The sequence below is a fragment of the Camelus bactrianus genome, chromosome 5 (assembly GCF_048773025.1).
Source record: "Camelus bactrianus isolate YW-2024 breed Bactrian camel chromosome 5, ASM4877302v1, whole genome shotgun sequence".
Lineage (NCBI taxonomy): Eukaryota > Metazoa > Chordata > Mammalia > Artiodactyla > Camelidae > Camelus > Camelus bactrianus.
In genome coordinates, this window is record NC_133543.1 from 38631344 (window position 1) to 38653978 (window position 22635).

Here is a 22635-nt window from a genome sequence, read left to right on the forward strand (position 1 = left end):
CTCCAGGGTTGCCCACACGTTTTAGTTGAACCCGTAGAAGAGATGATGGCCCTTTAAGCAGACATCCTGATTTTAGGAGCCATGTGCCTCTCTTCCCAAGAAAAATAGAGTTTTTTCTTTTAATTTTTGTAGTGGGATCTAAGGCCTCAACTCTAGAAGGATTTTAGGTTAATCTGAGGGAAAATGCAAAGCTCCCTCCCAGGACAAGGGGGAGCTGCATTTCCAGTCCCCTCCCACTGGTGTCCCACTCTCTCCATGGAACCCCCCCCCCCCAAATCATGTAGAGCCACATCCTGTGGCCTCAACCCTGGAAACACCGTGTGTATTGTGGTCACCTGTAGACCCCTCCTCCGCTAACCCACCCCCCAGCTCCCCAGTCAGAGTCAGGACAGCCTTTCTGAAGGGAGCTGTTCTGCCTGTGTTCTGATCTCAGGCTTATTCCTCATCTTGCTAAAGAGTTAGAAGTAGGGTGGCTGCGGGCGGAATGACGTAGTGAGTGTCCTGAGGCCTGCGTTGTCTGTGGAGGGACGATGCAATGAGATGGCACTGACCTGTCACCTCCGATAACAAAAAGAGGGTGCACCCCCCTCCCCCCCAAACTTCTCTCTCAACTTGGCTGAAGTGCCAGACTAGAAAAGGTCTGTTCCTTTGTCCCACGGAGGACGTGGGCAGCAGAGACAAAATGGAGCGCAGCACTGGGTAGTGGGGACTAAGGTCACGTTTGGTGGTGAAAGGTCTGGTTTGGCAAAAGCTGTGTCTCTGTGTTCCTGCATGCCTTTGTGTGGATTTGTCAGACGACATTCCTGCTGTTTATGTGGCCTTCGTAACGCTGGAGGAACGAGAGGCACCGTCTGTCTTGGTTTTTTCAGTAAGGCGGGCGGCCGGGTAAAAGCCCAGTTGGGTGTTGGTTTATTGTGTTCTGCACTGAAGTTCTCCCCTGTTTTCCTAGTAGTGTGGTGGGCATCCCAGGACAGACTTAAGAAGGTGACTATTTACAGCTAATTGGTTTGGGAAGACTTCTCTATGGTGTGTGATTAATTAATGGAACTTTCAGTGGATCACCTTTTTTAGCTCATGTCCCCAAAGTAAGAGGAATTGGCTCTCCCCCACTCTCGTCCCCTCAAAGGTGGAGCCCTTCCTCTTTAAGAGGTTTTCAGTATTTTTAATGGGTTCCTTAATACCTTTTAGTTGCACATAGCTGACTCCGGGGGAGAAGTGGCTCTTCAGAGAGAGGGGGCAGGGACTGTGGCCCGTCTCAGAACAGCACTACAGATCCAGATTCTAAGTACCCCTCGTGTCTTCTTAATCATTTTTTACTTTGGGCCATTTGTGGCCCTTAGTCTGTTTGGAATAACTCAGCAGTCAGCATAATCCCCATCATCGAAACCATCCACTGGAATATATTGCTCTGGCTGAATGTCAGCCTTCTCAATGTTACATTCCTGGTGGTCTGGGCAGACACTATCTGCAGTCTCTGATCATCTTAAGATTTGTTTGGAAATGTGTGTTCTAGAACCAAGAATTTAGGATGTCAAACTTGGACTCAGTTCACCAATGTCAAACTAAGTCACACAGAGTATGTGCCCTCTCTGCTGTCTAATAACATGAATAATAGTCTTTGCTCCCCTGCGCTTTGTCTGTCCTAAACATTGTCCTGACACTGTGACTGCGTCAGCAATCTGGTTGCCTGCATTAAAAAAAAAAAAGCAAAAACCCTGGCTTTGAGGCCTGTGTATTTAGCACAATGTGGTGTCAGTCAACCAAATGATGACTCAGGTTGCTCTGGGTAAAGCCTTGCGTGATGTTTTCTGTATTTAAAAACACTTGGGCGCCTCTTCCTCCAGTGTTAAAGTGTCATCTGCAAGGGTTGTTGTCTGGTTGTTCTTGAGGGTCATGGGATTCTTGGTGGAATCATAATTTCATTCTCTCTGACCTCTGTAGCTGTGAAAATTAAGAAGCCAATCAAGACAAAATTCAGAATGCCAGTTTTTAACTGGGTTGCCCTGAAGCCAAATCAGATCAACGGCACAGTCTTCAACGAAATTGATGACGAGCGAATTCTGGAGGTATCTTTCCCATTGGTCAGAAACAGGAGGCCCTCTCTGCAGCAAAGCCAAAATTGGTGCTCTGTTAATCTGGAAGTTTCAGAATAAAAGCTAGTGTTTTAAGTGCCTTGATGTAAAGAAGAGAATAAAATTGGATGCTATTTTGTAAGGTGGTTCTAAAACGATGTTTAAAAAGTTTTATTAAAGTGGAATAGTTTTGAACATCTTCACTGTGTGTCATGAAATATTTATCTGATGCAATCCCTGTCCTTTAATTATTAAAGGGCATAAAAACCCTTTACTGAACTGTAAGTGAAAAAGGAGTCAATAATCACACTCACTAGCGGGTTTCATGGGTAGTGTCAGTCCCTCGTGGTCATCCCTACAAGCCAGTTACTGAAAGGCAGTTGAAGTGGCTGGTTGGTTGGAACCAGTTGTCTACTGTAGACATTGTTGTCTGTATACATGGCATAAGTTACACAACTCTAACATAAAAAAGGAAATAGAGCAAGGTACTCAGTAGAAAAAATAACTTTTCTGATGCTTAAGAAACTCTAAATGGTGGCTTCCTGACTTCATTCTTAAGTATAATCTAATTTGCCTATTTCATTCCTCTCTGCCCCAGGATTTAAATGTAGATGAATTTGAGGAAATATTTAAGACAAAAGCCCAAGGTCCTGCCATTGATCTTTCTTCAAGCAAACAGAAGATCACACAGAAGGGATCAAACAAAGTGACATTACTCGAAGCCAACAGGGCCAAAAATCTTGCCATAACTTTAAGGAAAGCCGGAAAGACCGCCGATGAGATATGTAAAGCTATTCATGTGTAAGTTTGGGTCATTCTAGAAAATTATATCCTGGTAAATTTAGGATACAAATGGAAATTAAATTATGAATTTATAGATAACAAATATTTCAATAGTGAGGCAAGATCTAAGATAAAAGACAGAGAAGTTCTCAATATCCACACAAAAGAGATGCCCTTTGTTACGTACATGCAACCTCAAATGTGAATAAAATGCTAACACTGAAGGGGTGGGCCAGAAAGGACCCTCAGGGGTGCTGTGTTAGAATGAGTGGTTAATGGTTTTAGAGGAAAAACAGCTAGATTGTGGCATCATTTATTATCTTGGTCTGCACTCTTCTATATGCCCACAGCAATGCTTACATAAAAGGAAAGTTGAGCAAAGTACTGCAGATACTAAGAAAAGGGTGAAAGTGTCAGTCTTCTGTGGAGAATGTGAATTTTACCCAGATTTGTGGAGTACAACTTCGGTGGCATTTGTGGAATGGTACAATTCACTGCCAGATGCAAATATGATACAGACTCGTATTTTAATTCATAACAACAGGAATGTGATTCCTGTTGCTCTTTAGCACTTTCAGGACACTTTAAACCAAGCTGAGGTCTTTTTTTATCCTTGAACTGTAAAGAAGGCTTTAGTTTTATTTACTCCCCTGTCCAAAGCATCTTTCCTCTCTTCTTATGGTCATCATGGTGACTTTCAAATATGATAAGGATGTCATTAGATGTTTTAGGAACTAACTCATCATTAATTGGTATTTCATAGTTTGATTAGAGACTCTTAGAGGAGTAAATGACCCTGAGAAACCATTTGTTCCAATTTCACGTCCTCGGCCGGGATCATGATCTAATAGTTCAGTGCATTCTATAGTTTGTTCAGATTTCTGATGTTGCAACCTGATATGCATTCTGATTTTTAATCTTTATATATCTTGTTTGTCATGATGATCAAACGTAATTCTATTTTGCTGTACAAAGATTTTCCAGAGAATAAAATAGAGATTGTATTAAATACCTCTTTAGTTCAAACTGAGCATACATCCACAAGAACCTGGCATTCCTTCAAGGGGTGTATGCATTTAAGCCAAAATATCCATAATGTATAGGCATTTGGATGTATTTTTTCTAAAGAAGAAAAAATATCCCAGGCTTATTGGTTTAACTGAAATATTTTACAGAGATCACCAGATATTCTGTAATTGTGTATATAATATTTTATCTCCTTAATTAGCAGTACTTCACATACCTAAAAAGTCTGCACCACTTCACCACAAGATGCTTCAGCCTTCCTTCTGCTTCTTCCTACTATCTTTCACTGTTGATTTCTAGAGGCTTAGAGCTATCCTGATAGCCTAAAACCTGAGCCTGGCAGGTGTGGTTAAAGTCCAGGTTTCCAGGAAGGACCAGTGAAGGTGCTTGACACACAGTCAGGAGCCAGCACCAAGGGGCATCTTCACATCTGTAGACATCGTTTAGCTGTGGACATCAACTCATCAACTTAGTGGTTCATGAGCTGGACCAGATGGAGGTGTGGTTGAAAGGGGAGGAGGTTTCCTCTCTAACACTGACATGTCCACCTCTGTCTTCAGGTTCGACTTGAAGACGTTGCCTGTGGACTTCGTGGAATGTTTGATGAGGTTCTTGCCAACGGAGAACGAGGTGAAGGTGCTTCGGCTCTACGAGCGGGAAAGGAAGCCCCTGGAACACCTGTCGGATGAAGACCGGTTCATGATGCAGTTCAGTAAAATCGAGAGGCTCATGCAGAAGATGACCATCATGGCCTTCATTGGGAACTTTGCTGAAAGCATTCAGATGCTGACTCCTGTGAGTGGACCAACTCTGGCACAGGAGCGGGTCCAAAGTGATAGAATTGTTGTTGTGGTTGCTGTTTTAAGTCTCTCCCAGAATTGTACTTAATATCATGGGCTCTAAAGACTCCTTCCCAGGACTTTCAAGGTTGCATTTTTATTTTCACCACCATTTTCACGTTGTGTACGCCAACTAAATTTGAAAATGATAAATTTCCATAGTTCACGTTACTCTTCTCCCTAGAGGATGCCATTTTCTGTGTCTACAGATGTCCTCTGGCTTTCAAAGGACACTTTGATATAGAGGACAAGGAAAATCAATTTCTCAAATTTGGTACCCTCGGCTCCCCCTTAAGGTACCAATCCTCTGGCTAGGTTGGCAAGACTGAAAATGTGACTTCATTTCTAAAAACGAACCCATGTCTTGAGTGAACAGGTTTAAATGACTTTCGTTGGGAGCATTCAGTTTGCCATGGGAGTCTTCTTCCTTAGGAGTGTCTGGCAGTACGCTGTGGTCATGTAGAAGTAAGAGCCAGCCATTTCTTGTGTCTTCATGTTACTCTGGTAGAGACTTATGAGTATCATAAAAGGTTCTTTCCCAGTTCTACTTCTAAGTAAATATTTGTTAATTACTGATGATAGTAGCATGCCTGTCCAAAACATGTTCTGAGAACTGCTGCGTGGTGGTTATATTTCTTTGCTGTTTTGTTTTGTTTTCATTCTTGACTAGCTCCATTGATTTAAAAATATGAATTGTGTTACATGATTAGAGTTGGTGGGCAGGGCATTGAGTTCTGCTACAAGACGCTGTTGACTCCTAACTTTTGAGTCTCACTGCTTACAGATTTTATGATAAGCTAGTTCCGATAATACTTCTTGTTTCAAGTACTTTTAAAGAAGAGCTTGCATGTAATGCCAAAGTTACCTAAGACCTAACAGAACAACTTGAATTTGTTACGTTTAAAAAAAACAGAATCTCATCTATGAGGGTTTAAGGTCTACATGCAGGCCTGTTTTCTTCTGTGTTAATTTTTAGTTGTCATTTAGAGTTTCCCATTTTTAACATGTCTTTTTTTCCTCCTCCTTCTTTCCTTTGACTGGAATCTAGCAACTGCACTCAATTATAGCAGCATCTGTCTCTATAAAGTCGTCCCAAAAACTCAAGAAAATTCTGGAGGCAAGTGAAGTTTTCCTCATATACGTGAGTGGAAGAGCTGGCTTGCCAGCTGCGCTCCTTGGCTTGGGATGTGTGCCAATGGGCTTTTTCTCTGTTTCTTTGCAGATCATCTTGGCCCTTGGGAACTACATGAATAGCAGTAAACGAGGAGCAGTTTATGGATTTAAACTTCAGAGTTTAGATCTGGTGAGTGGACTAAATGAAAGACCAGAGCTCTATGTCAGACAAAACAGCTGGCAAAGGTGATGTCCCAGAGCAGAGAGAGTCTGCTCTTGGAAGTGGGGGGAGATATTTTGATGAAGATTCCCTGCTAGTGGGAGGATCAGTTGGTGCAAATTTTCTGGAACACCATTTGGCACCAAGCACTTAGAGCCTTAAAAATACTCATACCCTTTGACCCAGTATTTCCATTTCTAGGAATCTTTCCTCAAGAGTCTGAATTATGGATGCTCTATTTTATTTCTAATTGCAAATAATTAGCAACAATGCAAAGATTCGACATTTGGGGAAATGGTCATATATACTGTAATAATAGTTAACATGGTGAACTGTTCTTCAACTGTTAGGATATCTGTGAAGAATTTTTGAATAGATAAATTTGTGTTTAGGAAAGAAAGCATAAATTTATGCACAGTTTGATTTTTAAGTAAAATATGTAGGAAAAACTGAATGGAAGTAGGTTAAGATATTAATAGAGGTTGAATGGAATTAGGTATTATTTTCAAGCTGCTGCTTTATACTTTTCTGTATTTTCCAAAACTTTTATTTTTTTTCCTGGATGGAGAAGGGTGCTCTGTTTTTCAGAGTCCCCTGACGTAGATGAACAGGACTAGAGAGAATACTCCATGGAGCCCTGTCCCCGGGCGGTACCGCGCTAACGCGGCTTCCACAGGAGCAGTGGGGCAGTGGGGGAATCCCCAGCCTGGGGGACAACATGGTAATTTGCTACGGAGTGTCTAGTTAGTCACACGTCCAGCCCCTGGAAGGTTGTGGTCCATCAAGCACATCTGCTTCAGGCTGGGGAGCGAGAGTGCGGCCGTGAAGAGTGAAGAGTGCGGCGTAGGAGCCCCACTGGACGGGGAGCACCCGTGCCCACCCACTGGCCCCACACTTGCTTCTGCTCTGCCTTCACTTGGGAGAGCTCTGAGACTGGGGTCTTCTGCTTGGAAGCTGGGGGAGGTGTTGTTGCAGATGTGGAGAGGAGGAGTCCATGTGAGTAGAGATGTGTGAACAGTCCAAGGTGCTCAGAGTCATCCCTGAAGTTGAGCATGTCCCTTGGTCAGGAAGTCCTCTTGTCACTTAATAATCAATGGGCTGGTTCACCCAAGAACAAATCCAGTGTTGACTCTCTTGTGGGAATGTTTCTGGGGCACCTGTGCTCAGGTATTCCTTCTGTGTGGGAGAGCAGCATGTGGCGGGGACTGCTCCCATCATATTTTACTCTAACCCTTGTCCCCTTTGGTTTTCAGCTCTTAGATACCAAGTCAACAGACCGAAAGCAAACACTGTTGCACTATATCTCCAATGTGGTCAAAGAAAAATATCACCAGGTGTCCCTGTTTTATAATGAGCTTCATTATGTGGAGAAAGCTGCTGCAGGTACTTGATTTCAGGTGTTAATATTACTCTTGGGTGGGAATGCCTTTAATCGTGGAGGAACCATTCCCTGCTTAAACAACACTCTTCAGAACCCCTCGGTAAAGGCAAGGCTAGGACATCGGAGGCTCTGACTGCAAACACATCAGCTGTAGTGTTGCCCGCTCCTGAAAGCAATGGCAGACGTGGATGTGAAGGTGATGGCAGTGTCCTCTTTGTAAAGATCCAGGTCTTTGGGCCTCGTGCGCCTTCCCTCTTCCATCCATCGCCCTTTTTATTCTGTTGCTGTCATTTGAAATAAGAGAATGAGAATCTGAGACTCACCCCCCAGCAAACACTTGAATTAAGTTCTGCTCTGTCCCAACTGGCTCAGGTGTGAAAGTTCTAAACATTCCGTGTTTAGCCTGAGCACAGGTCCAGTTACCGCTGCCTCTTGGTGGTTGCTTTGCTGTGACAGTTATGCCTTTCCTTATTAAGTCATCATTGATTCTGAGATAGCTGGGCTGTCCTCATGTTACAGATGAGAAAACTGACATTTTTATAGGGTAAATGTCTTGCCAAGGTCACATGGGTAGAAAGTGATAGAAGCGGGAGTCAAACCCAGGTCATCTTCACATACGGTGTTGTGTTGTCCAGTGTACCACGTCCTCTCAAAAGAGTATTAGGCTAGAAAAAGGAGCAAGATGCAGAGTGACCCCAGGGTTGGTTACGTGCCGTGATTCTCAAATTCTGATTTTGAACCGTGAGCAGCCTAAGTATTCGTTATAAATACGTATTCCTAAGACCCACTCCAGACTTACTGAATTGAATCTTTGAGGGCAAGACTTTCTCCAGCTTCCTCAGAGCCCATGGCTGTGGCTTCTGTATTCTTACTAAAGAGCACTCCATACAGCCCTCTCATACAAGATTTAATACATTTTATTCTAACAATATGCATGTCCACTGGCACCTGCACACTTATGGGAATAATCAAGTTTTATTTGTCTTTCTAATTTCCTTAGCCCCTGGCAAATTGATGGTTGGGAACAAATGAGAGAATGAATGAGAGAATGAACAGATGAATGAGTGAGTGAGATGATGCCCTGTTACTGGGATAGACGCTGTTGAAGCCCCAGAGGAGAGTGAGAGGCAGGTGGAACTGACATTCTGACCAGGAAGGACTGTGCAGTGCCGGGTGTGACAGACCTACCGCCGGCTCAGGGCTCACTGAGGCAGCTGTCAGGGTTTCTCCTCTAGTGGGGTGATTTTCCTCCTTTCAGGTTTCCCTTTGTCTAAATTAGGGGTTCTTTAGCATCACAATTCTAAGTAAGAAAAAAAGTTTAAAAATTTCCTGTAGCAGTTTTTTGGCCCAAATGAGATTCCCCCAGAGTGTCATTTCAAAAAAAAAAAAAAAAAAAACAGTGGCAGGGGGAGGGTGTGGCTCAGCGGTAGATCACATGCTTAGCATGCACAAGGTCCTGGGTTCAATGCCCAGTACCTCCATAAATATAAATATTTAAATAAATGAGCCTATTTATCCCCCCCCAAAAAAAAACCAAAAAGAAAAAAACATTAAAAAAAAAAAAACAGTAGGGGAGAATGGGGAGATGGAGGTACCCTCTGGCTGGATTGATTTCTGTGTTCTCTCTCTGGGGCCCAGGTGAGCTGACATGGATTCCTTATCCCTTCACTCATTGATTGACTCACTCCTTGGTTTATCCAGTGAATCTTTTTCAGTTCCTGCTGTGTACCTGGCACTGTCCTGAGCATTGAGGGGTCAAAGATGAAAGACGATAGTGTGAATGTAGTGAGGGAAAACATGCCACGTTGTTCTGTAATTCACCCATGTGCAGGGCTTAGGCAGGCAGTGGGGAGCCAGAGATGGGGCCCACACCACCTGCAGGAGTGAACCTGCTCTGGGACAGTGGCCACACTGCAGGTGGAAAGGTTCACACTAATAAACCCTTCTGAAGCCCTGAAGGGTTGTTTAGCAAAAAGAAGCTGTTCAAGGTTGCTTTGGGTCCTGGTGGGTGATACAACTACAGTTCATTAGGTAAAATGCTGCTCCCTGCTGGAGAGCCACAGAACTGCAGGATAATTCAAAATGGTAGAGAAAGGATAATCTCTTGGGCCTGTCACAGTAAAGGAAGTTCTGAGCCTAGAGACCAACTAATAGGTCATCATCTCCTGTAAGAGAAATGGAAAAGTTGTGTACAAGCACAGGACTTGGAGTCCACAGTTGTTACCCGAACTCCTTCAGTGCCACCTCCTACCTGTGTGACCCAGGACAGGCCACGGAACCTCTTTGTGCTGCTTTCCTTCCTTGGCAACATGGGCTGATGGTGCACATGGATTAGTGCATATTAATGATTTAATGCAGTGCTTGATGGTGAGCACTTGGTAAATTATTGCTGTGAAAGGATCTCTGCACCGAAGGCCAGAGACTAGATCTCAGGCCCTCGTGTAACCCTCGGAATCCACTGTGAGCTTGGCTTACCGGCCAGACTCACTGGGGCTTTGACTTTCCTAGTCGAAGTCATGGGAACATTACATTCTCTACTTCAGTCTCCCTTGAGAATGTTTTACTGGACGTCAAGGAGCTGCAGAGGGGCATGGACTTGACCAAAAGGGAGTACACCATGCACGACCACAACACGCTGCTGAAGGAGTTCATCCTCAGCAACGAGGGGAAACTCAAGAAGCTGCAGGACGACGCCAAGATCGCACAGGTGAGGGTCTGCACCCCTGCCACCCACGGAGAAGAAGGGGTTGGACCCCTTAAAGCCACCTGGGGCGCTGGCCCTGGCTTTGGGAGAAAATTGCCCTCTGTCCGCTGAGGATAGATTTCTTAGGTAGCTGATGTTTCTAAGGGGGTTGGGGATCTTTTGGAATGTTGTACCTGGAGATGCCCCCTTCCTGCCTTTTTGGTTTTTTTTAAAACCAGTCACACAAATCATCAGCATTTATTTCCTGGGTCCTAGGTGTTCACTTTTTCCTGGGTTCTAGGTCCTAGGTAGAAGGGGCAAAGAATTAATCAGATAGTTTGGAGCCTGAAATCCCTTCCTTAAAAATGAATCAGTGAGGCTCCGCAAGGGAACCTCAGAGTTGCATAGATGGTCAAAGAGTTTAATTTATAATAGCTTTCCCCTCAAAAAAGAAAAGTGAATTGTCAGTGTCTTCCCTTTTTGCTGAGAAAAGGTTTAAAGTTTTTAAAAAGTTTAAAAGTGCTTTTTTAAAAAGGGATAAGAAGGTCTTGAGACAGAAGGTCAGGGTTGGAGAACTGGGGACAGACCTGGGGCATTGTCCCTGCCCAGGCTGCTCACCCAGGGGGCAGGACCCAGCCCCTGAGTCCCGGTGCCCAGTGAATAAATAATTCATTGTCCTCTTCTAATTTGGGGTCTTTACCTTCTTCTCTAGAGGCGCCCCCAACACCTCCCATTCCCCTCCTAGTCTCCCTCCATGTGGGTCCTGTATTCACTTCAGCCAACGTGTGTCGGCCTGTGCTCGGCAAAGCAGTGTTCTCAGTGTGCTGGATTTCCATAGGCCTTGACCTCGATGTCTCATACTACACGGGGGGTCAAGTTTATACACTTTGAAAAGCAGCCAAAATCATCATAGAAGGGAAGGGAGAGCATTGTGGGAACTCAGAAAGCAGACGTGGTAGAGTGGCTGTCATGTGAGGCTGGCTGTCATGTGAGGCTGGCTGTCCTGTGTCGCGGGAGGGTTCAGGTGGGGACTTGAGCATCCCTGGTGTGGAGCTAGTGCTGAAGCAGTGAGCTGGAATCAGGCATCTGAGTGCCTTGTGTAAGATGCCCTCTGACCTCGCTGGCCTTAAGGAGTCCAGCCATGGCTTTAAGAGGCTCCTGAAAGGAGTCGTTCCTCACTTGTGTTGGGGGGGGGTGGGTGTGTAGAAGTGGCAGGAGGTCCCAGAGATGAATTCCTGGGCAGCACTCTTGCCTTTGACTACTGGGTTTCAGAGGAAGCCGAGGCTGTAGAGTCATGGGAAGGAGAGGGAGGCGGAGGCAAGAGGGCTGTGGGAGCCGCTGCAGCTCTTTTCCCAGAGCGTCAAGTTCAGATTCCAGAACTCGTGACATTGAAGAGAAATGTGCTTCTTCACAGGACGCCTTCGATGATGTGGTGAAGTACTTTGGAGAAAACCCCAAGACAACGCCACCCTCCGTCTTCTTTCCCGTCTTTGTCCGGTTTGTGAAAGCCTATAAGGTAACCAGGAGCCTGGGTCCTTTCAAGCCTTCCTGGGCTTCATTCCTCATAGGGGGCCCTCCCCGCGCTGGGTCTGAGTCTCGGCGGCCCTGCAGAGGCCTCCCCTGTGCCTTTGGGCAGCAGAGCGGCGCAGTCAGGACGAGACAGCATCTCTGGCCCCACAGAGGCTGAGCGCCCGCGATGCTCCCGTCTCCACCCTGCCAGCCGAGGGCTCGGCCCTGAAACAAAAGCTCTTGGCTGCCCCCTGGGGCAAATGAGATGCTCCAGGACCGTTGCTGCCCTGTTGACCGTTCACCCTCGCAGGCAGGTTGAAGGACTGAAGGACCTGGCCTGCGGTGGAGTTGTTTGAAGATGGAGGGTTAAAGGAGTAAGCCCCGGCCCGTGGCAGGGGTGCCGTAGCTGAGGTCAGGGAGAGCCTGCTTGTGTTGGTCCTGTCCAGGGCCGTGGGCTTCTGGACTAGTGATTTCTCCAGTGTGAACTGAAAGAAGGCACTTGGAGGGACAGTTGCTCCCTGTATCTTTGTCTGGATTTCTTTGTCTTCCTTTAAATGGGAGGCCCTCTTTGACATAATCCAGGACCATGGTCTCAAAAAAACAAGTGATCCAGGAAAAAGCCTGTCTCAGAAGAATTTGTCCCTTGAGGAAGAATGACAGAGGACGTGAGGGGATTTCAGTGCACTCAGGAGACATTTCGGTCTGTATTCTCCAGGCTTGCCTACATACAACCTTGGTGATGTGGGTGGAGCAAGGCGGAGAGTGATGGCAGAGGTGGGTGGATGTGGCAGGGGTACAGACATTTTTGAGAAACATCTGATTGGAGCCAGTGGGTCCTTTCACCACCACAAGAGGCTGATGGGTGGAGAACCATCCTTGGGCCTTTGACTGAAACTGAAAAGCCATCTTCTCTCAGTGTGGCTTAGTGTAGTGGTGACATCATAGGCAGATAGCAGAAGGAGAGCATCTGGGCTGAGGATGAACACAAATACAGCACCAGGTCCCTGTGCAGGATACTGGGGGCTGTGAGCAATGAGGAGGCCACTGGTCTCCAAAGTGTGGTCTCTGGGGCTCCTGGGATGCTGATGTGCGTGTGCTGCAGGGTGGCTCCAGGTGGCTCTTGTTAGGGGTTGGGACCATGTTTCTTCACATACAAAGTTGTAAGTCTAAGATCTAAAGAGAAAATACGTGCTATTTTTAGATTGTATAATACCAGTTGGGAAGTGGCTCTGGTTGGCCTCAAAGTCTGGCACTTGAGCAGGGACATGCGTGGAGCAGAGGAGAAAGAGAAGCTGTCTTTGGTGACCTGTGGGTGTCACAGGCCAGAGCCTGTCAGTGTGCTTCCTCCATGTTACCATTTCTTCCTGGGGTCCCGTTCACTGGCTCCGTGAGGCGCTTGCCAGGCAGTGATGTTCCAGGATGTTCTGCTTGCCCTCACATGGTCCACAGTGACTAACTGCCCAGCCTGACACTAACGTAGGGGCTTGGTGGGCAGATGTTAGGGTTTTAGGATGTCACCTCTCCTTTTCCTTTCCTATATTTGAACCAAAATGAAACTTGACACAAAAGCAGCAGAGATCAAAGTGTAAACTTTATTGTGGATGAGAGCTGGACTGAGAGACATGGTGTGTCTCTGGGAGCTGATACTTCAGCCCTCAATTAGCTGACTTAGCAATACACAGCTGGGCTATTAGAAGTTGCTTTTGGGGGGCTGGCTTCCAAAGAGAATGCCCAGGAGGGCTGAGCTAAAAATCCAAGTCCTGTTGGATTTCTTGTTCCTAATATATCAAGCTTGTCACTCTGTCTCCCTTGGGAAGGAGTGAGCTGTGGGGAGAGAACCCAAGAGATCACTCGGTGAGGCCCCTGAGGAAACCAGGGGCAAGAGAATGGAGGATTTCCCCTAACAGTGGGCAAAAGGAAAGGAATCTGAGACCCTCCTTTCAGGGACGCTGTAGACAGGGAGACAGATTCCAGAAAAAAACTGTCTCACATGAAGATCACTGAGCAGAGCTGCCAGGAGCAGAGGTCCCCACCCCGTTTGGGGGACTGAGGCTGAGAAGCAGCGTTCATGGGGAGAGGAGTATCAGGAAAGGACTCCTGGAAGAGGTGAATTTCAACAAGTAGATTTTAAAGAGTTGTGCTACAGACAGACAGCGAAACCTCAGAGTCACCTGCAGCATAAAGTGTAAATCTTCTAAACCTGCCCTTTGCTCTCATTCCTGGCTCGCCTAGGATTCTCTAAGAGTGACTTGTAAAAGTGTTGACTGCTGGCATTTCTATTGACACAGTCTTTTGCTTCTTTTGATCTATCCAGCAAGCTGAGGAGGAAAACGAGCTGAGGAAGAAGCAGGAACAAGCACTAATGGAGAAACTCCTGGAGCAGGAAGCCCTGCTGGAGCAGCAGGATCCAAAGGTGAGGTGTGCCAGGCCCCTGGGCCGGCCACAGGGGAGGTCCTGACGGCTGCTCCGAGGCAAGCTGGCCAGAGGGGCAGAAAGCCGGATTTGCACGGATGCTTACCACGTCCCTCTAGGGCTTGGACACTTGGCACATGGGCTGTGTTCATTCATTACTTTGTTCAGCAACCAGGGAGATGAGGCTAAGAGCACGTTTGTATAGAGTCTCCAAGTTTATAGAGATGGGGAACTTGAATCTCCATTGGGTGTAACCCGATGACTGGACTGCTTAGTGTCCAGGGACGGGGAGGCTTCATGGGGCCCCACTGGTGCTGCCCTTGACGGCTCGAGGGCCGGGAGGGAGCACTCCGTGGAGGGAAACAGCACGGGTGAAGACCGTGAAGGCTGTCAGGTCAGTCTCCTTCATCGTGACCGCCAGCACCACTGTGAGGAGTCTCTGGCTGTTACCAGCTGCCTCTTGCTGGCGTGGGGTCCAGCCTTCTCACTGCTGCCGGCTGCGGCTTTGTGCGTCCTCAGTGACAAGGTTCTTCCTCTCAGAAGCTTTCTGAGTTGTCCTCTGTTCATGCTGGTGCTGCGTGTGTTTTGGACTGAGGCTGCTTATTGGGAACAAGACCCTCAGACCCAGTTTGGATTTTCTCAAACCTCCAGTGGGTGCTGGTCCCACTTATCTCTGTCATTCTTCTTTCTTCTCAGTCTCCTTCCCACAAATCGAAGAGGCAGCAGCAAGAATTAATTGCAGAATTAAGAAGGCGACAAGTTAAAGATAATAGACACGTATACGAAGGAAAAGATGGTGCCATTGAAGATATTATCACAGGTAAAAGCTGTTTCCTCATCGAGACCCATGGAGATCCCACTGGCCTCACCCTTACTGGGCCACTTCCAGATTTTGCTACTGCTTTTGTCCAGGGTTTACACGTCCTTCAGTTGACTTTATTCAGATCCAGAATTGTACAGAGAAACTCCGTGCCAGTATTTGAGGTACATTTATAGTGGCCTAATACTGCCTGTCCCAGAACCCCAGCATGCTCTCTCTGAAAAATCTCTTTATTTCTCAGAACTCTGAGATTCCACTAAGGGCTCCTTCTCCTAATGGTGTTCCGTTGTCTTAGGTTTGTCACCACACTCCACTGCTCCCTCATGGCCACTCCTGTCCACCTGCCATTAGTAATACTATGGCCAGGACCTGACTGTACTAACCACAGTCAACACATGTTTTACCAACATGCTCTTTAAAAACCGTTTTACTCATTCAAATTAACCGAAGACCGTAGGAAATCAGGAGCTGGGGCTTACATGCAAATGGACCAACAGTCCAGAAGCCCAGGGTTGGGGAATGGCCATTCTCTCAGCCAGGAATGGTGCCTAACCCAGCTTGGTTCTTGTCTGTTTGAGTTGTAGCCTAATGCTTTCTGCTCAAACCAGTTCTTCAGAGTTGCTACATTTCCTGTTAAAGATGAGGACAATAATTTGGGGCAGTGGCTACTAGTGACTTTTCTTTCATGTTTGTTGCATAGGAATATTGTTTAGCAGCTTCCAAGATACTTAAAACTTTATTGTAGGAAATTTTATGCAGAAATATAGAGAACAGTATGAGTTCCTGTGTACCCTTCACCTGTCAACAGTTTTCAACTAATGGCCAATCTTGTTACATATCTGCTTCTACCTACACCCTGGTCCCCAACCTCGGATTATTTTGAAGCATATCCAGTTTCCTATGGAAATATTTTCATATGTATCTTCAAAAGATAAGGACTCTAATAAAGCAAAGAAACACACCCACAGTACCATTATCACACGTTTCCCTAATAGTTCCTGAATATCAAATAGCCAGTCATCATTCACACTTCCCCATCCTCATTTTTTTAAAAAAATATGACTCTTAGACTTTTTGACTTCTCATTTCTTATTAATAGCTTAGTCAGCGTTGCAAATACAGATCCCAAATTGCCCAAATCAGTTTTTTCCATCACCTCAGACCCAAGAAAATAAAACAGGTGAATAACTCACTAAAAAGGATGTCAGTAGAGAGTTGCCCAGAGTCAGCCAGCAGGATGGGTAAGTGGCCGATGAAAGCGCCGGTCTCTGCATAGGGTGCACACGTGCTCTGCCTGCTTGTGCCCGCCGTTGTCTGCGTTCAACCTGCAGTGACTTGCAGATGCTCCCAGATAAAGCTTCCTTGTTTAGCATGTCTCCTTGCCTCCCCCACATGGAGGGAGAAGCTCTGCCCTCAGCAAGACCAGGAACAGATCTCCTTGGGTAAGCAGCTCTTAGCCTCACTGTCATAGTAGGAATGACTTGGAGGAAGAGAAGCATCCAGCCTAGGCACACTAATAACTTAGAGTTCCTTTTTCCTCAGTCTGTTCTCCATCTTAGTGACACCCGGCTTGTGAAATGTATACTTTCTATTTGTCTGACCTGATCTACCATAGGAGGTGAATGAATATTTGCTCGTGGAGCAGGTTTTTTTCTCCTTGGAGTATTTTCCATTTTCTACCCACAGCCTTGCCCCAGATTGAGTAAAGATTGAGTAACTCTTTTAGGCTTTATGAACTCAACTTGGATATATATATATATTGCCTTCCCCTTTGCCCTGCTCGCCCCACCCCCACCCCAGGTATGATTAACAAAGCACTAACCGTGTACTAATGCAGTAGATCTTGGCTTCTTACTCTCTCCTGTTTGTCTTGTTTGGCTGTCATTTTCGATGCAGTGCTGAAGACTGTGCCCTTTACTGCTCGCACCGCCAAGCGTGGCTCTCGATTTTTCTGCGAACCTGTTCTCACTGAGGAATACCATTACTAAACTATTACTCTTTCTCACCTGATGCTCTTAAAAGGTTGCTATAGATTTTTTGACCTGTAATGACCCTCTGTATGTGTGTCAGGGCCACCCCATATGCTAGAAGCTAGCATGGAATTGCTGTCTTCACCGTGTTGTGTTTTATGTTGTCTTCATGCTGCGTGGTTTCGCATTTCATTCATTACTGCTTACTCACTAGACTTTCAGTGCATCTATGAATCCACATGGCTGTGATGGTGTGTGCAAGTTGAGCTAATAGAATTGCTTGCAGTTGTTTTCAGAAAATGAAAACTTCTTTGAGAATCAGGATTGGGACCAACTAGGTTGCTTGTAAGATTTTTGGGCTGATATCTTTGAACACAAGATGATAGTCAGTAATAACAATAATTACTATACCTAATGTGTATTGAGCACTTACTGTGTTCAAGCAGATTTACAGATATTAAACTGGCCTTTTTGTGCTCAGCAGGCTTTGACAGTAAAATGAGCGGCTATACAAGCACTCAGGAATACAGCGTGCTCTAAAGTTGCAAAACAGTTTGCAAAAGGAGCTGTGAACTGCACACAGCTGTAAATTGGGTCTTCCTTAGCTGCGTTATACTCACCTCTTCCTTCTGAGTATCATGCCCAGATTTCGGCCATCTGCAGTTCCACATTGGAGCAAGGTTGTGAGGCAGGAGATGAAAACAAAGGCTTAGGAGCTCCCACTGTCTTATCTCATTCATGCTTTGTCACTGGTGGCTCTGTTCCATGTCAAACCCAGGGTATTTCTCCTGTGATGAGATCACATCTGGATCTGCTTCTTTGGTCAGGATGGTGGCCCCAGAAATACTAATAGCAAACACATTCTATCGGAAAATGCCGTTGTTCTTAGAATTTAAAAAAAAAAAAAAAAGATCAAATTTTCCCAAGAAGTTAACTGCCTGGGCTAGATCAGGAACAGACTTCTCTGCAGTGCCCAGGCTATTAGAACAGTGACCAGGGAAGTACACCCTCTGACTGGAGTATGTGAATTAGCCGTTGTTCGACTCCCATGCTGAGACTGACATGGAACAGGGTCCTTGCTTATGTTGTGGCGTTCACTCTTCTGTGCATTGCACTTGTTATGTATGTTCCTGTCTCTGAAGATATCAAAGGATGTGGTGTGCTGTTGCCTGCTCTGCAGTGTGCTTACCTGCCAGTGCTTATTAACAAGGCTAGAAACTCTTGTCCACTTGGCTAATGTTTACTGTCAGTTTTGCTACTGGACTGTTGTTCTGGAGCCAAACTTCAAAGCAGCTTGGATGTGGGTGGTCAGAGGGCTGGGTGGGAAGACACGCCCCTCCTTCCCTGGTTTTCTCTAACACCTCTTGTAGTAATGGCCTCCTGCTTTCTTCTGTTGCCTAACATGCCCGGGAATGTTATTCACTAAGTTAAAGTGCTTTCCGTTTTCATCCCATTTTTACTTAACCATCATTTTGTGTTTTTGTTTTTTTCTGTTTAGCTTTAAAGAAGAATAATATCACTAAATTTCCAAATGTTCACTCGAGGGTAAGGATTTCTTCTAGCACACCGGTGGTGGAGGATACACAGAGCTGGCAAGCATCACTTTTTACTTAGCTTCCTCCTCTCTCTGTATGCAGATCAATGGTTTCAATCTATGGCTGAGGGTAATACTGGTGAGAGTCTGACCGGGGAGACGTCTTTGTACCTCACATCCCAGTGATGTGAGGCTGAGCCTCTCTCTTGGACTCTTTTTGGTCTGCTTCCATGTTCTCAAGTGTGATGGCTTGGGCAGGGGTATTTGCTGATGATTCTACTTGCTTTGGGTGCTAGGCTGTCTTTCCCTTAACCCTTTCTTGGCCTTCTAGTTATTTGGTTAACCTCATTTTTATCTGGAGAAATTGAGAGCAAGTCCTGGCCAGGGAACATGGTGTATAGTCTTTGAAGAAGGATTAGGGTTTTTTTTTTTTTTTAGAACTAATTGCTCAGAGGACTCAGGAATCACCGAACTGCAGGTCACTGCATATCTTTAGCCAAAAATGGAATTCTGACCTTCCATTACCACTCTGGGAGAGGAAGCAGAGGCTCGAGAGAATTAGGGCATGCAAAACTATTCTTTGCTTGAATTTAGGACTAGGGCAGGGCCACAGATTCCAATGAGTCAAGAGCTGGTGGGGACTGTGCTGAACTGAGCACTTCTCAGCTCCAGCTCATTTTTGCCATTGTAGGAATTTGGACTCAGTATTGGAGATCCTCCAGATTTCCAAGAGAAGTCAGAAACCCTGGTATTTATGTTAATTACCAACTTAAGTATCAGGAAACCATATTTAAAAATTTAAGTCCTGGAGGAGGGTGGTAGCAAACATTCTAGGAGCCAGGAAAATGACCCATCCATTTTCAATCTTCTGAATAAAAAGGGATAAAAAGATTGGCTATTTCAATTCTGTTTGTTTGTTTGTGTTTCCCTTTCTAAAGGTAGAATGTTTCCAAGCAGAAGCCAGTAATACTAAGTTAATGAAAGGGAAATGTAACTAATTAAGACAAGGGGGAAAAGTACAAAGCCAGCTTCAATTTTCTTTTCACTATGTCCTGACTCCATTAAAAGGAGGCTATCCCTGTCGGCTAGACTGCCTGCCTTATTCATCAAGAAAGCATGCTTTCCTGCTGAGAGTGCCTGCATAAGATAAAATTCCCCTTGTTCATCGCACTTCATCCCTCTGCAGCAATGCCTGCTTGAATGGACGTGCCGTGATCGATTCACTCACTCAACAAGGCACTTTTTTATGACTAGGCGTTCTGTGGTGCCTTGGCAGTGCAAATTGGAGAATGCAGAAGGGCCTATGCAACCTTTCCCGTCTAATGAAAACCAAACAGTTTGGGTGGCAGGAAAGAATGTTCAGGAATGGAGTATTATTTTGAGTTAATGATTACTTTTATTCAGTGCTTGAGTATTACATTTCTAATTTACAAAATAAAAAACTGAACTCGGCTAATTTTAATGGCATAAAAATAACGGAAGCCGTGTCTGCAAACTAAGCGTAAGTTCCTTATATGATTAAAACTTCGGATAAGATAGGACAGGATAGCCTGTTTTATTAATTTTGCAGTTTAAAATTCATTGCAATTGTTGTTGGTAGTCAGGTTTCTAGAAAGAAAAACAACTAAGCAACAGCTATTTCCAGTGGAAGAAATGTTTCAAAATAAGACTTCAGCTAGACTCTGGCCAGTGACAGAAACAATCTCCACTCATGTGTTTTTCTAAAAGATCCAGAATCACACCAGTATTACATCCTGTTCTGACTGTAAATATTGAAGGCTGTGTACATGTCTTTGGCTCAAATACTTAGTGAGTTTGAAGGGCCCATTAGCTGACTCTTCTGCACAAGCTGCTTTGATTGGCTGCCAGCTGGCCTTTGTCTTGCTAAGACACATGATACTAGAGGTCGCAGTTCTCTCATTGATGCTCTCCTCTCCACAGATCTTAGAAACCAACCATACAGACGAGCCGATGCGGTGAGGAGAAGTGTCAGGCGGCGCTTTGATGATCAGAACTTGCGTTCTGTTAATGGTGCCGAAATAACCATGTGAACCTGAGACCTGCCTGTATGAATAGAGGGTGTGCATGAATGAAACTGTCCACGTGAATTTTATGTGCTACCATTTAACTGCAGCCTTGAACATAGATAAAATATTCTAAGGGCTCAGATTTAGCAAACACATAGGAATTTAAAAATGATGGGCTCTCTCAACCTTTGTTAACAAGTGCCTATAAAGTGGAAGTACCTGCTCAGATTAATCAAAGCAATAGGGTTTGATTTGATTACGTATCTTTTTACACCAGTATGTTATTCAATTTTTTTAACCAAAATAGAAATTTCATATTATATTCATTACCTGCCATTGTGATTGTCCCATGATGGCCCACCCTGGTTTCCTGATAAGTTGTAAATAACATGGATGCATCTGCTGTGGGCATCCTTTGCTGAGATGTCTTTTAAGTACTTAATTTTGTGTTTCAACCATACCCATCAACTTTCTCTATTTTTAAGGGCTTGCAACATAGAAGAAGGAAAAAGTCACGCCATAAACTCTTTCTGTCTATAACCAAGCCCCAGCAAAGTACAAACAGGATGCTGTTGCAGAGGTACAGAAGTCAGTCAGCTCTCGTTTCATGTCCTACTTCTGTGCTGGGGTACGATGCCCTGGGGGAGACATTCATTGGTATGAATGAATGCAAGGATACAATGGCACACGGATGTTGTACAAGACTTATTGGCAGTACTGTGTTCTTCAGCTAGAGGCAGCTTTTTAAAAATACTGCAGATGTGTTTATTAGCACTAAAATTAACATCTCAGTAATCAGTATTAGGATTTCTGAGGACCATTATGGGTCAATCCTGAGAACAGAAATCAGTGCCTTGCTAGCCAGGGAGAAGTTCACTAGCTCTATCAACAAGCATTCCAGATTACTTCTGCTAGCGTAGTGTTAGTAACCTGGCCTTAATTCTCCTCTGACAATCGCAGGTTTTTGTTTTTTTCCTTTTTGTAGATTGGAGAAGATATATTTGGCATCACTTATCAAAGCTAAGAAATTCTCGTTATTTCCCAGGTTACTTTATGGGAAATTGCAGTTAAATTGCTGAAATACTCACCTCGGGATTAAGCTTATATGGTATGTAACGGGACTAAACGGCCAACAAAGCCACTGCTGTTTTTCCTTCCTCTCTGGCAGGGCACTCGATCCATTCCAAAGTCGAAAACTGGACTGAAGCTAATTTGTACTTTTCATAATATACATTCTGCTTCTGGCTTACCTTCTTGGTACATTACATCAATATATTAATTGTAAAGATTATTGTATAGTATTTAACCACTGAATTTCTTATTTTATGTTGTGCTCATGTGAACTCCTTGGTGAAGGTCCCATTTTCCTTGGATAATGTGTAGTTATATATCTCTTTTTAAATGTACAGATATTTTGCTATAAAATTGGTGCAGTTTTTTTATGGTTTTTACACTTCTCTTTAATTCCCACCTAAGCCTCTGGGTAATATTGTAAATATTGTTTAAAAATGCATCAGCCTATGCTATACAATCTGAATGTTATTTTAACTTATAGTTTTTTTTAATATATATATTTAACTACAAGGACAGTTTAGGGATCAGTTACCACATTTCACTTTAGCGTATCTATTTACAGAAAAATTAAACTGCCACCTGCTAGCACATTTTCATAAATGTGTACTCTAAAAAGAACATGCCAAGATTTTGTCTGTTGACTTAACATTCATTTTGATGAAAAAACCAATTTGACCATGAGATGTAACACAAATAGCTGGTCCTTTACCACAAGCAGCTGTTTTCCAAAGCTCAGTGCTGATGGACATACATGTTAAAATTATTGCCTATTTATTAATTGACAAATAGACAGTAATGTTGGCATGTTCTTTTCTGTTTTGTCTCTTAATGGGTCTGCTTCTTAGCAATATTAGAAATGTTTTATAAAAGCAGTTCATGTTACTTTTCTGGTCTTTTCATGGCATTTGAGCAAATAAACTATTTACACTACTATTCTGTAATATGTTGTAGTCTTTCAATGGTATATTTTAGGGGGGTTTGCCAGTTTTATGTCCACCCTCATCATCTAGAAGCAGGTGTCTTGTGCTTAAATCCATAACTAAATATATTCAGCACATTTTAAGAAAAGCCCTTCCCTCTACACACATTTGCTCACTTGTCGTATGGAAAGTAGGAACCAAATAGATTTTTAGTATTGAGTGATACATCTCCAGAGTCATAGTTGACTTTCT

At 44.5% G+C, this 22635-nt stretch overlaps 1 protein-coding gene across 4 annotated transcripts in view; it reads left to right on the forward strand.

The window, feature by feature from the left end:
* The window catches only part of FMNL2 (formin like 2), a 367782-nt gene extending 345386 nt beyond the window's left edge, over window positions 1-22396 (forward strand). For 2 of the 4 annotated variants that reach the window (XM_074363666.1, XM_045504947.2), the window contains 12 exons: window positions 1942-2066; window positions 2671-2873; window positions 4442-4676; window positions 5769-5837; window positions 5943-6023; window positions 7307-7436; window positions 9978-10141; window positions 11532-11633; window positions 13941-14039; window positions 14735-14858; window positions 18327-18420; window positions 20304-22396. In XM_074363666.1, coding sequence (XP_074219767.1) covers window positions 1942-2066; window positions 2671-2873; window positions 4442-4676; window positions 5769-5837; window positions 5943-6023; window positions 7307-7436; window positions 9978-10141; window positions 11532-11633; window positions 13941-14039; window positions 14735-14858; window positions 18327-18420; window position 20304 — 1427 coding nt within the window. In that variant the 3' untranslated portion in view covers window positions 20305-22396. The remainder of the gene's footprint in view (window positions 1-1941; window positions 2067-2670; window positions 2874-4441; window positions 4677-5768; window positions 5838-5942; window positions 6024-7306; window positions 7437-9977; window positions 10142-11531; window positions 11634-13940; window positions 14040-14734; window positions 14859-18326; window positions 18421-20303) is intronic. The other 2 variants (XM_010967870.3, XM_074363667.1) reach the window with 2 other exon arrangements.
* The last annotated feature ends 239 nt before the right edge of the window (window positions 22397-22635 follow it).